Source organism: Diadema antillarum, unplaced genomic scaffold (genome assembly GCF_040938485.1).
Source record: "Diadema antillarum isolate AM-2024a unplaced genomic scaffold, OU_Dant_1.0 seq00000126_RagTag, whole genome shotgun sequence".
Classification (NCBI taxonomy): Eukaryota; Metazoa; Echinodermata; class Echinoidea; order Diadematoida; family Diadematidae; genus Diadema; species Diadema antillarum.
In genome coordinates this window covers 502,040-517,312 of record NW_027271205.1, presented here as the reverse complement: position 1 = coordinate 517,312, position 15,273 = coordinate 502,040, and the positions used below count along the sequence as shown (strand labels likewise).

The 15,273-nt window shown below is 39.0% G+C and overlaps 1 protein-coding gene across 1 annotated transcript in view; it reads left to right on the top strand.

Annotated features, from left to right (window-relative positions):
• The first annotated feature begins 1,004 nt into the window (after positions 1 to 1,004).
• Positions 1,005 to 15,273, top strand: part of LOC139727324 (post-GPI attachment to proteins factor 6-like) — a 31,749-nt gene continuing 17,480 nt past the window's right edge. Inside the window, exons 1-4 of the mRNA XM_071638278.1 lie at positions 1,005 to 1,187; positions 3,520 to 3,691; positions 11,608 to 11,812; positions 14,360 to 14,493. Coding sequence (XP_071494379.1) covers positions 1,106 to 1,187; positions 3,520 to 3,691; positions 11,608 to 11,812; positions 14,360 to 14,493 — 593 coding nt within the window. The 5' untranslated portion in view covers positions 1,005 to 1,105. The remainder of the gene's footprint in view (positions 1,188 to 3,519; positions 3,692 to 11,607; positions 11,813 to 14,359; positions 14,494 to 15,273) is intronic.

Genomic DNA, 15,273 nt, shown 5'->3' with positions numbered 1-15,273 from the left:
CACACCCAGTTAAACATAATTTTCTCTTCCCTCGATCATGACAACCTCCCCCATCCCACCCTTTTCAAACACCACTGCCAACACACCCTCGCATCACTCCCAAACCCTCTCCACCCCAGACCCACAAATGCAGAACTACCAAGTCTCACGCATTGTACGTGAGACTCAAGCATCTAGGGGCCATCTCACGATCTCACGCATGGCACCCATTTTTCTCACGCATCAGGCGAAGTCTGCAACTTGGACCTATGATAATGAGCATAGCTCAAAAGATTAAAGTTATAGTTACAAATGAAGGTATATTTCCCTTTTGTCTTAAAGTCACCTAAGTATGCACCTGATCGCACCATTAAGAGCTAAAAATTGAAAAAGCTCCCTACCGTGGGACTCAGGCCACAGGGTGGGGGGGGGGGGGCAACCCCTCCCACACCCTTGCTCGCGCGCACATTCGCAAGCCGAGATGCCGAGTCATGAAAATCTCACTCATAATTTTTTTTTTTTAACTTGACATCCCTGCAAATGCCACCAACACCAGCAACCATCTTCCCCATTTCTACCAAACTTGTCCCACTCCACCCGTAGCCCACCCTTTCTGACACCACTGCCACACCTGCCCATTTCGACAACAAACTCTCCCCACCAGACTCCGCCCCTACAAACACCACCAGGCACCACTACCATCATCATATCACTACCAACCCTCTGACTCTCCTACCACCCACCACTACAAACACCCCCATCCCATGTAAACATAATGTTATGCCCATCTATCACCAGCTGGCTGCCGCTGTTCCTGCCGCGCTGCGCTTCTTGGACGACGGACGGACGTGACGCTCGTTCGACAGTACATTACCGGATATACGTACGCGACGACGCGATCGCGCGAGTGCGACGGTAACATAACAGCCCACACGGCCCAGCAGACGTACGTACGTACGTACGTACTCTAACACACCTCTAGACACAGGCGCTAGGCCGCAGCGGGTGATTAGAGATCACTCCTAACCCACATTATATTCGGAATTTTGGGGATTTATAAATCTCAATAACAAAGTGCATTCAGCTCTTGCTCTGGGAGAATAACCGTTGATGGTCGAAGAAAAAGATGATGGCGCCGGTGCTTTATAATTTTATGCGATTATTGTTTGTTTTAGCGATTGTCAGTGGGACTCGAGTGCACTGCACCGGTAAGTATGATATAACGACATCCCTTCCGTGCAGGCGCGGCGCGGCTTGCTGCGCTGCGACTGCATCTCGTCCAGCTGCTGGCATGGTCGCTTGCATTTGCATTGTTGGGAGACAGTCCCGTATATTAATTACCGTGTGGTGGTTGTAAGGTGTATTTTTGAGGCCCTTGTCTTGGCCTTGTTTGAGCTTTATTGGTGTGTCTTTGATCTAAATGCGACTTTTCAGAAAGTGAATGCCGACTATGCTTTCTCTTTTCTCTATCTTCACTCTTTTGAAACATTATTGAGTAATTGCCTGTGTAGCATTGTTCTGCATTTGATTTGATAACCCTAAGCACTGAAGTACTAAGTAGGTAGAACCTCTAACGTTATTTAAAGCCCAACCAAGCCAAGGCAGCTGGCCGCGGCCGGGGGCACATTGTGCTATGCCCCCACCATATATTTTTCATTTGCCACCTCTACGCTCCTCACCCAATTTCAAGCAAATTTGATGACTTTTCCTAAAATTTTATTGCGAACATTTTTGATATGTAATTTAGCTATGTTAGATATTCAGGGTTCGAAATTGGCGATGGTCCGCTGGCCATTGGCCACCCAAAATCATGTCGGACTAGCTAAAAATCATAAAATTCTGAAGTAACTAGTCCGTCTGGCTAGCCAAAATATTGCTTCAGTGTCAAAATTGATTCTAAGTAGTCCGCCTGGCTAGTTAAAAAAAAAGTTAAGTGCGACCCCTGATATTATTGCTGGTTGCCATGGCAACCGTCAACTGACAACGATGTCTGTGAAATTTTGTATACATGTATGGTTGGACCAGGCTACAGTAACTATTCATTGACCGCCTAATGTTTATTTGCTTGATAAGAATATTTACCACTGAAAATTACGTAAAAACTTGACCCATTTGATTTAGAAAATCGAGCACTATCAAATGCCGTTGATCCCTTTTCGATTTGAAGTTTCAGTGCAAAAATATCGCTGTCAAACTTGCATGGCCTCGTTTCAGCTCCCCGCGGTGCCGCTCCTTATTTAGATAGACCGCTGTTTTTGCATTGACAATGCACACAAACGAGTTGGAGTTGTATTGAACACCGCGCCGTGTTGTACGAAGCTTTTTAGAAACTTCCATAGACATTACATTACGATTTGGTTAAAATATTCACTCGAAATTTTGTCCTTGATTCAAACCATTAATGAACAGTGAATTTTCGCGTTTTCCCACACATTCTCATTGACAGTCAAAGCCAATCCATTTTTATGTGCTCTGCGCGCAGTGAAGTGCGTACTAAGCGTTCTGTGCGTCAATACTACGCGGTCGGTTTCAATAAGGGCGGTCGATATGTACGAGTAGGGTTACCATAAATACGTGTACTTTTTCTGTTCCAATTTCAGTTAGGCTTTCTAACAATATGATGGATGAAATAGGGATTATTTTGGCTGTATTATTTGCTGAAAGACCAAAATGTAAAGTAATTTTGGTTGTGAATGACACGGATATGGTCTTCTTATTAGTTTTTATATGACATGGGCATCAAACAATTTAGTCTAGATCTACCCAGGTAATAGAAATAATTGAAAATGCAGCATTTTTCAAAGACTACCCTGTTATTTTGTGTCATTTTCACACAAGTTATGCCTGTGGTATCATTTGTTTATCATTTATATATCAATCTGCAAGCTTAAAATTCCAATATTATTGAAATATGAAATGTGATAACAAGAGGGCCTATGAACCTAGATCCCAAACAATACATCATCTAGATCTCATATATTTCTTTACATTTTAATGAGTAGCAACCCCATGTGTTGACCTTTAGACATTTCAACTATAACAAATATTGAAGATTGACTTTCTTTACCATAGTGGCAAATATGAAATGATTGGTATAAAATCAGAACATATTCTGGGGATAAAGAGATTCTAATTTAAGAAAAATTACTTTAGCATATTTCCCATGTATTTCTTTATACAGTATTTTGGTAAATAATGCCATCAGTGGGTGACCTCGAGAAATTTCAGATCTTTGGTCATTTAGAGTATGACTATGAGTTGTTCTACCCATGTGCCAAATATGGTGATACATCATTAAAGAAATTACATATAGCGGGCACAATGTGACAATGTGCCCCCCCCCCCCCTTTGGGCCTGGAAGGGGTCAAATTACAACTTGTAGCTTAGGCTTTATAGGGTTAATATTGGTCACCATTTGCACAATCAAAAGTGCATTGCACTGCAGCATTATCAATAATACAGTTGTATCAACTCTTTTAGAATCACTGCATTGACCGCTGCACTGGACTGTGCTAATGTGTATGAATCCACTGTTTCCAGGGCAATTCGGGGGAGAGCAGCAGTTCGGTCAAAAGTTGGTGAGGGAGTATGAGGACTACGGCAATGTGGCTCTTTTTCGCTTCCGCCTGCCGGAGCAGGTGACGTACGCAAGATGGTACGTCAGAAAGTTCATCAACCACCCGGAGGACTGTGAAGATCTTACAATGATGGTGTAAGAAATTACCCCTTCTCTTTTTACATTCTCTACGATATAGTGTCGGCATACTTGTGAAATAGGCCCACCACTGCGTGTCCGTACTAATACTATGGTGGCTTGCCTGTTTAAAATACTCGTGAATTCAGTCCCACTGTGTGGCATTTAATGGTACATAAGCACAGCAGTGGGGCTTTCTTCCACAGAAAGTGTTTTTTTTTTCTTTGTTCTTTCTTTTCTTTCTCCCTATTATTCTCGTAAAGACTTGCGGATGTCCCTCGACTAATTTAACCATAGATATACTGTAACCCTAAACTAACCCTAAACCTAACCCTAACCCTGAACCTAAACTAACCCTGCTTGCTAACACACGGATGCACACGCACTGCAGTGGGGCCTATTTCATGATTTTGCCATAGTGTCTCTCACTCTCCTTGGAGAAACTACATGTCTTGACACATTTTGGTAATAATTAGCAATTTGCGCACTGTCAATGTGCACTGGGTATATTGAAGGAAAATGAACGGCAAATAATATTTATGGATTGAGTGAAGTCAGCAATATTAGGAGAACAAATCAGTCAAGTTTGAGGGAAAAAGGACAATCTGTTTAAAAGTTAAGAGTTGTTCATAAAGTTTTGGTGCCTCCATTGTTGGATGAAAAGACTACAACATTTCGTGAGGTCATGCATGGACAACAATTTAAAGAAATTATACAGAGAATTCAACACATTTTCATTTTTCTAGCATAATGAAAAGCACTTGATTTATGTTTCAAAAATAAAGGAAATGAAATTACATAATAGCAAGCATATGTCTGTATCAAGCCAAGGGAGAGAATGCATACTTTCATAAAAATCAAGCATTTTTGGAATTTTTGGTTGTTGTATTTTCTTTAAATATCATCTATGTATGATGTCACAAACTGTTGTAGTCTTTTCATCCAGTGATGGCAGCACCGAGATTATAAAATTTATAACTTTTGAACTGGTTGTCCAATTTTCTTCAAACTTTACTGATGTGTTCTATTGATATAGCTGCATTTACTCCATCCATATATGTCTTATAAATAGTCCCCGCGTTAACTAGACCCCGCATTGCGGGAACAGTCACCAGAGATTTTATTACGACTGACCGTCCACACTGCTATCTTAACTGCCCCCGAGCTGTTGGGGGTTGGGGCAAGCTCTGCCACTTGAAATCAGACATTGCACATGAGCACATTTGATGACCACAGCTGACACTATCAATTATACCCCAAGGTATTGTGTCACTCTCTCCTCCAAATCTTGCCCCCCCCCCCCCCCCCAATCTGACTTGCTTTGCGGGGATGGGGGGGGGGGGGGGGGGTGGGGACAAGTCCCAGTGAGGGTTCACATTATGGGTTTTTTTTTTTAGGAGAAAGTCCCACAGCGCAGGACTTTCCCCGCATTGTGGAGACTAGTGTGAACGAGGGGATAGTTTCATCCCCTTCAAGGGCCTATGCATAATCACACAAATTATTTTCATGCCTACAATGTGATGAATAATATTATACATTTTTGGGAGTTCTACATTATACATGAGAAATGGGCAAAATACACTAGTCACCTAATAAACCCACAAAAATGTAGAAACATCCACTGTGCCCACTAATGTAGGAGAATACCAACCACTGAGATGTAGAAAATTGCCCACAAATGTAGAATTGGACAGTGCCCAGAAATGTACAAATGCCCCCAATGTAGTTCAATATTTTGCAGGTTATGCCGTCCACAAATGTACAAATTATTGCCAAATGGTTATTGGCTTTTGTTTATGTCTTATACCTGTGTAATGCATGCATGCACATGTTCGTGTGTGTGTGTGGGGGGGGGGGGGGGGGGGGGGGGGGGGTTGGGGGTTGGAGGTATGTCTGTAATGTGTAGAGAAAATAGAATTTCTCACTTGTTGCTGACATATTGTTAGGGGTAATATTATTTACCCTGCTTTCTATGTAGAAGAGGTAAGTCAATGTGCACTTTCATTATGGGCAAAAAGTGAAAGTATGTCAATTTTTTATAATTGTCCATAATTTATCATGAAGAGTAGTCATCTCCTTGTACAGTGATGACAGCACCAGAACTTATACAATTTCATTAATTTTTAATTGATTGTCTGATTAAGTCTATCCTCAAACTCTCACTGATGCATTCTACTAATATTGCTGCTGTCACTCAATCCACATTTCTAGTTTGGCTTTGGTTTCCTTTAAGATAATCATGGTTCTTGTCAAATTGCACCGGAAGCCATTCATTATCACCAGAAGGGAAAAGAATTTAAGCTGGAGTCTAGTCAGGATTAAGTAGCATCAAGTGATTACATTTTCAAATGATAGCTCTCTCATCATGTCATGTGATGATGGCATGAAAATTGAGTCAGTATTCTGATGTGCATCAAAGAGACAAAACTCAGACAGTTCAGCATGGTTTACTGTCTCATTGACTAGGATCTTGCTATTTTGGCTTTTTTTTTTTTCAAATAGATATGTTAGATACTTCCAGCTAAAATATTGTGCACAGTATGTCTTTGTGTACATATGAGAAAACTCTAAAACCATGCAATATGACCATGGACTGATGTGCCTCTACTGGTACTCAAATTTTCTCCCATTTTTTAAAGGGAAATACAGTAACTGTACAAGTAGACACTTTCATGCTTATCAGAAATAAGCATGCGACCAGAAACTATCATGAAAATGAAAGCACGCAAATATTCTTGCTTGTTATATGTATCAATGCACCACCGTGTAATGTCCTGATTTTGTAGAATTAAAAACATACGAAATTCATCCTACATGTACTTGGCAGAGCATGAAAAATTATTCCAGCTGCAAAAATATCCCAGAGACTCCAACTCTCCCGTTTTCGACGGGAGATCTCCCGCCGAAAGCCCATTTTTGCAAAATCTCCCGTTCTCCCGTTTGAGATTTGATTTCTCCCGCCCTGGCTCTGTGTCTCCCGGTGGAAAGGATTTCTTACTTATTGCTATCGTATGTTGAAAAAATAAGCCTTAGATAGCACTAGAGAACATCTAGAATCCTAGGAACTTCGCACGCATCAACTTGGAGTCTCCCGTTTGCTAGGGGTTTCAGGCGGGAGAATCTCCAGATCAGAAGGTGCTTTGGGTTGGAGTCTCTGATATCCACTTTTACAGTATGGTGATTTTTCATCTCTTTTGTGTGAAAATGAATCTTCATGCAAATTGCTCAATGATTTCACAGTTGATTCTTGTTTAAACAAAGTGTTTAAACTCATTCATAAAGTTGTTTTTTTTGCACACATAAAAAAAAGGAAGAAAAGATTGTTATACATTCAGCAATAAAAGTGGAAAAGGAAATCACATTATCTGGCAATGGAGTGAATTTGCAGCGCACACACACACACACACACACTCACAGAGAGAGAGAGAGAGAGGGAGGGAAAACAAGGAAATGGACAGACTGTAAAAAATTGGATCCAATGTATGTATACAAATTTGAGGTGGAAAAAGCAAATTGCATCTCAGCGTACTTTGCACTTTTTCATTCCATCATGTGTGTCCTAGTGCCCTTTTACAGTTCATTAGATTAGTGTTTAAAGAGTACACGGGGGACCTGTACATATTCCATCTATAGTTGGGAGTCTGTGTGATTAAAAAAAATGAATGAATCGATAATAATCAGGTATGTTAGTTTTGATAGGATGTTTTTATAATCTCTTTTTATGATATACACAGCAAATATGTTCTATCTACACACTTTATTGTACTTGCTATATATATCATATACCCAGATTTTGTTTCATCTTTTTTCTTTTTAATCACACAAACCCCAACTATGGACAGAATGTGTGTGGGTCCCACATGTATTCTATAAATCTAATGATCTTTAGCAAACCTCGATTGCTAAGATCATTCTACACGACCTACGACAAGCAATTCACCGTAATCATTGAAAAGCAGTTAAGGTGTACAGAGTAGATACATTGTACAAGCATGCATGAAGTGGTAAACAAAATACACATCATGGTTTGCAGGCTGCGCACTCATTGACATTTTGTGACCCTGCTTTGCACCTAATGCAAATATGTTACAACCTGTTTGTAGCGACTGAGGAAGACAAGGCGCCGTGTTCGGTGAATCACAACCCACTACAAAGCAGTCATACCACGTTTAGTCATCGTAGAGCGTTGTCAGTGTTGCCATGGACATAGACAGTTAGATTTCTAGCTCCATGGTGTAACAAGGATTATACAACTGTATGTGATCTTCATAGAAAGGATTGTCTACTGCCAATGTTTACTTTGTTGGTTTTTGTTGTTATTGTTCAGTAGTGAACTTCAATTTGAGTGGACTGAGTGGACTATAACCTTCCCTTTTAATAGTAAATTAAAGTACCAGGTACTGTATGGACTGTTATTTTCGAGTACAGATATTTTCGCAAATGAGGAGGACTAGGTCATAGACATCCGCCATTGCAAGATGTTGTTTTCGTGAATTGAAACAGAGGCCATCTAAAGCACACTATTACTTTGCGTATGGTGAAATTTTCGCATGTTGTTAAATTTGCTGTCCAACTGTGATTTACAAAATTCATAAAAATTAAATCCTCGCAAAAAATAACAGCTGATCCACTATATATATTCTCCCAGATTCCACAAAAGAGATCATCACATACAACTGTACAGCGATTACTGTATCAGTTGTGGAGCTGACTTCATTTGAGATGGAATAGGGAAAATAGCTTTTATTCCAAATATAATTCAATGAAATTACTTGAAAAGTGAGCAAAGAAAATGGGACAGTGATATAGTCAGGTCAAAGAGGATAATACAAGGGTTTTCATCCAGTAAGTTTACATCCATATACCTATGCATTTTGTACTTTGTAAAGAAAACATGACCCTGTGATTTAATGCATACAGATCCTGTCTGATGCGAAATTCTGGGAATCGCAGCTGCTCAACATGATCATGTTGACCACAAGTATGGTAACCTTCATGAGACACAGCATTGCAATAATATACTGTTACAGACATTCCTGGTTGTAGAATCATGTTTATTAGGAAATGAGTAGTTGCTATCCAGGAAATTAGTGACCTATCATTATGCACAGTGCTGAGATGCTCTCAGGTAGTCTTGCATCAAGACATTCTATTTTTCCCCCAAGTGCAAAATACGCTAAATTGCTGCATACACAGACATGCTCAAGCTCTACACACTTTTTTGTACAATGAGCTTTGGGAAATAAATCTTCTACCTTTGGTATCAAAGTGCAAAGATGTAGTGTGGATCCCAGCATTGATTAGAAACCTTGAATTTCACTGTGTCATATGAAATAATTGTTGCTGTAAACAGATTTTGTCAGATACACATCTCACAAAGCTGACAATAATTCAACAGACTGTGTTGCTTCTGATTGTTTGACAACATACAATACGATGTGATAGTGTTCAGTGCCAGCCTAACCACCAGTATACACATACTGTAAATTCATGCACGCATCTTGTTTTTAGCATGGAAACAGAGGGGGCTGCAAGGAAATTTGCAGTATAATGCCACCATAATAGTGGCGCTCAGCACTGTTTACAGGTGGAAAGATACAAAAATAGAATTCATGCTGCACTTTGTCCATCATAATACAAATGAGTGCTCAGCTAAGTCATGGTAGGGACAGTACATGTGCTCAGTGACTGTATAGACACTTGTGTGTAACTCATATCATTGGTTTGTACATTGTACCCCCATAATAACATGCATAATTACCATAAAGCTTCAATATTAGCTTGCCACTGTATTTATGGGAAGCTTTTACCCATCAAATTGGATCGAGACGTGCAGACTTTTGCCTTTTTATCCCTTCCAAGGTTTAAAATATGAATAAAAAATCTCACCCTTAACTGTTTACAGGACCATAAAGGTTGATGTCATGACAATATGATAAGAATACTACTTTTTTAGAAGAAAATGTAATTGTCCATTGTATCCATTCATCTATCTCTGTTTTTATTTAAGCGTTAAGCTTAAAAAGCGTCCAGCTATCGAGCTATTGATCTTTATATCTGGACTTAATGGTACGTGGTAATTTGTTGACCCTTGAAAATAAAAATGGATTCTACTTAAACCAATTGATCACACATTACAGATGGCAGAGTGTGATCCCATTCTCTAATTAGCACTCAGAAGGGCAGATGTACTGTATGGGGTCCAAAGGAGACTTGGTCAATTCACAGTGGTGATGAAAACATAGTGTTGTGCTGGTACATACTTTCTTATTTGTCATTCAGATTATGTTGACATTAAACTCATTTGTTAGTGTGTGTGTGTGTGTGTGCCTGTGTACAGTATGTGTGTATGTGTATCATATACTTCTCTAGAATGGTAGATGGGGGTTTTAAGCCCTTGTTGTTGTTGTTGTAAATACACTTGTCCATCTGTGATGGCAGGTTTAAAGTGGGTCACCAATTCCCTCACTGTGACTCAATTGTGGTGGGACACACGCGGACCACAAGTTTGCATGTTTTGCCAGCTGGCAGCGGTTGATGCAAGCCCAAAGACCCCAGAATTCTTGATACGTACTTCCCCTAGGGGCATATCACACGTCCTGCTAACATTATGTCAAGTTTAAAAAGAAATCATTAGCTTATCACAGCTATGAGTAGGATTCCTTTGTTTTGTTTCCCTGCTCTTTTATACAAATGTACAATTGTCTTATCAGCCCAGTGAAACATTTACTGCATATTAAATTTCTTTTGTGAGATTTTTTCAAAATCTTGTTGTGCATGTTATGTATTTTGTGTTGCCATAATGTATTGTTTATACTTTGAGAAAATGAAATTGAAAAATAAAAGGCTGAAAATAAAGGGGACTGCTGGGCTGTTAAAAGGAAGACTTTTACTTATTATGTTTTTGCTTTAAACACACTGTGGTGAAGAAAAGAAAAGGAAATAGTGACTCCTTTCATATGGACATCTTTGAATATAATTCTCTGTGTGACTTTCATCTGTTTGAATGCATTTAATTGACATGCATTTTATGTGTTCAATACTTTTCCTTCTAAACTATCTGGTCCACTGTATCAATAATTAGTGAAGCATGATATGTATCAGTAGACTAACTACATGTACAGCTGTATCATCATGCCTGCATGTAATACGCAGTGGTTGTGACTGGGTGTATGCAGGGGCCAGCAATATATTGCTGCTACATATTACCGGTACATTGATTTCATCTAGTGACGATTTGTTACAGAGCATGAACCCAGCTAAAAATTGCACAGATGTTGTCCCTGGTGAATTCAGCATTTTTTTCCCCCTGAAAACTATTAGTGACAAATGAGTAATGTAACTGTTACACAGCAAAAACACAGTCCTTGCCCAGCAGTGCCCTGCAGTCATACAGACACAAAGAGAAGTACATGGAAGTACATTTTGGGGTAAAACTTTGTGTGATGGTACATATATACCATACAGGTACATGTAGAAATAAGAAATATTGGTAATACAAAGTTGTACATGTACTCTACTTGTCATGATGTGTGTTGTCAGATTGAGATGTCAGTAAGGCTTCATTATTCCATTATGGTATGCGTAGATTGCCATCCTGAGAATGTGATGACTACATGTCACATCTTGTACAATCCTTTTTTAACTTCAAGAAATATGATCCAGGCTTACACTGGAAAGGAGTTGTTGTCCTTCATGGATCTGCGATGTTGATAATCAAGGGACATCGTGAATAATACTCTTACTGCATAGTGATTTCTGTAGGATGCCTAATGAGTAAATAAATCGTCATCTAAATCAATGCTGTCATTGCTGAAAAGAGCTAATAGTTATTGATGACATGGTTTCTAATTGTTTGCACCAAGTTCAACAATTTGTAGATCAATTGCAAATTCATTTGAATATCTTGCTATTTTGTCACTTTTTTTTTCCAGAGCTGTGGAGGCAGGGAGCTTACCAGTCATAAATCCTTACAACTTCACCTTCCCTGAGGACACAATACTTCCCACAGATGGGGCGAAAGTCTTCCCCATTCCTCCCAAGAAGAGTTCCTTGATTCTGGAGGGAAAGTGGATCCAGCCTGGTGACTGGTTTATTGCTGTTTACAGACTGAAACAGAACAACAAGATACAGCAAAAGGTGCGTGAACACCCAAATTGCACAGCCATCATGTGCATCTAAGCTATTCATATTTAAAATGGTGGTTATGAAAGGGTTAATCAATTTGATGCTAGCCAACACTGGCACTAAGGAGCAAAGCATCACGAGAGTTGTGAAAAAATTATGCTGTATCAGTGCAGCTGGACATGATTGATTGATAATGTTCAATGACTCACAAAATTTAAATCAAAACGGCACAGCATTGTACACAAGGCCGAAGGCCAAATTCTGCAATGTGTAGTTATTATATGAAAAAGCTTTGTGTCCAACTTGGGTTGCATGATCACCGCATCAATTCATCACGTGTCGCACAATTTTGGGTGTCACGGAATGGTATTTTGAAAACTGAGCACCGTAAGGAAGTCCATGATTACACTTTATTTTCCTCATCACTTGACATAGTTTTTTTTCAGCATGTTTAATAATCTATGCTTACCAGTTCCTTCTATTTTCTACTCTGAATAAAGTGTGCAGGCAGGTGTGCATATTGCTTATTAAAATATAATCAGGATGGGTGCACAACTCAGATGAGTTGTTTTGCACACGTCTTCACTGCACCAAAACAAGTTATCTCTATATGTGACATTAGCCACATATTAAAACAACTAATATCATGACAGCATTTGACAATTCATATCAATACAGTGGCAGGAGATTTACATGTATATACTGTAGGGTCAAAACACCAAACTGTGTTATCCAGGAGCAAAAAATTCACCCACCCATTCTGCTACCTCCGCATACAAGGAGTTCTGAATCTAACAACTTTTGGTTTAAAGTCTCAAAATATACGTAAGATTGCCTTTCCAGTGACACAGTCCATGTATGTGGCTGATGCCTATTGATAGCAGTTTTAAGTAGAAACATGTAGAATGCTGTGAAATTTGTTCAATGCAGGCTTATTGTATGGACGTAGACCTTTAATAAAAGAGGAAGAAAACCACCAGAATTTGTAGTGTGTGCCAGGTGTTTCCAAACAATTCCCCGTCCATCATCCTTCCTGTAAAGGAGACAGTTTTTTAAAGAAAACTATCATGTAGTCTGTGCATGCAGGGAAATAAAGCTTTGTTCAAACATCAATATCATAGTAACAGCTTTAGCCAAAAAGTTGAAGCCTCTAATCAGTATAGGTGCTAGAAGACAGCATGAGAAAAAATGATAATAATAATAATAATTGCAAGGCTGCCATTGAAACTACTTTTGATGGCATTATGTGATGCTGTCAGTCAATCTACTCAGTAATGAAGTTCTAATACCGGCTCAGCCAGTGTAATGAAGTGCTTTAAATGTGGGTAGGATGTTAAAAATTTGCACGGGATGCCGTAGGCACTGACGCACACCAAGAGTCCAAGGTGAGGTTCTGTGTGGTAATTCCTCCCCTTTCTGCCCCCAAGCAGTCATACCCAGTTTGAAGCAATTTGCAGGAGGTAGATACACTTCACAGAATAGTAGGATGGTTTACTGAGTTACTGTGTATGGAAATCAATATCTATGGGACATTTTCTCCAAGAACCTTTAAAGGGTGTGTACAGTTCTGGTCGAGGTGAGGATTTAGCTTTTAACGTTTTGCAAGATATTCAGAAACCACTTTATGAGATGCCAAAGAGCATGCAATTCTAAGGGGTATCAAAAGTATATTTGATGAAAATCGGTTTTGAAGTGGCTGAGATATCCAAAAACAAGGTGAAACAAAGAGATCCTAATAAAGTTGTGGCCTGTAGTGTTTTATTATTATCACTTTTTCAGATATCTCAGCCATTTGAAAACCAATTTTCATCAAATAAACATTGAATCCTTCTTAAAATTACATGCTCTTTCATATTTCAAAAGAGGTTTCTCACTGTCTCACTTAGGAATGTAAAAAACATGAATCCCCACCTCAACCTGTACTGTACAGCCCCTTTAATAATAGTGAGTTACACAGTTTACCTGTTTCTACTAATAACTAAAGAACAATTCAAGACTTTGAGAGCAGATTGCATTATGTATGGGATAACTTACACTGAAAAAAAGGTAACTTGCAAACCTGGTAACTGTATTGAATGCAGTCTTCATGTTAACGAGAGGGTCATGGTAATGAAACCTGATTTTTCACTGATATCCTCTATGGTTACCAGCTTTGATGGTTGGGGAAGTTCACTCTCTGAGTGCCAGAATATCATATACCAGTCCACTGATGTTAAATTTTATTATGTCAGCTATATTACTGACAGAGTTAACCACAGTTTCAACACAAGTAGGAATCACTTCAATTTGTGACTAAATGCTCTCCACTATTCCACTTGGAACTATTCATCAACCAAAATGCAATTTGCACTGAGCGCACATCAATGACTTGTACGTCGAATTGAGTTTAAATCTGTAAATAACCACAGATTCTTTGTAACTCTTTATAAGAATGCTGAAACATTGCAACAATGCTTGTTAATTTGGGTTGGTATGTACATGACTACATTTTCATGTTAAAGCTAAGCAAGTGACTTTGTAAGAGAAATAAAAAATCACTTTTCCTCAATTTCTCTACAGGGCCTGTCTACCACATGCCACTACTCAACCAAGGTGGGGCTGGTCTACACCAGGTTGTCCTTCGTCCAGACGTTGGGCAGTGGCGGGAAGAATGCTTTTTCTATGGGAGTCAACTCGGACACTGCAATATTCAAGTAATTAACCAACCACAAATTACTGTTTCACCACATATTTTGCAAGGTTGTTATTTTCACAAATTTTGTGAGTCCGGTGCTATTCGCGAATGTAAAAACATACAAAATTATCAACTCTGATCTGGACATGATAGTGACATGCACGTATACATTTCTCTGTTCAGTACTGTACTGCATGATCGCAGATTTAACCACTCACGTAATTGTCCCATTTTGCGAAATATTAGATTCGCTAAATACATGGCGTATACAGTAGTTAAAACTAAGTCCAGAAAGACTAACCAAGGAAAGCAAAGAGGTGGCATTTATACATGGACAGGTGGTGTGTTGGCTTTGATGCCATAGACCACTTTCGAAACACAATTCAGCAACATGGGGGTACCCATGACAACCATAATGTTCGCCATGCTGACAACACAATCATAGTGCATGCAATGTATGTTACAGTAGAGGTATAGTAATCTCATGAATCAATAGCTTTTCGAGCTTTCAGAGGATCAATGTGCACCGTTTATAGGATATGGAACCTTGTTTGCTGTAAGCAAACTTCTGTGAATGAAATGAAAATCATGTGATATACATTTTATATGTAAAGGTAGCCATCAGGAGAGATTTTTGTTTTGTCTCAGCGTAAACCTGGGAATGATTTCTAAAGCAAATCCATTATTGTTATTTTTGATATTATTATAATCATAAATCATTATTTTTATCAAAATTTGATGAGAATAATAATAAAGATGATGACAATATATGACTTTTATCATCATTACTAATATGATT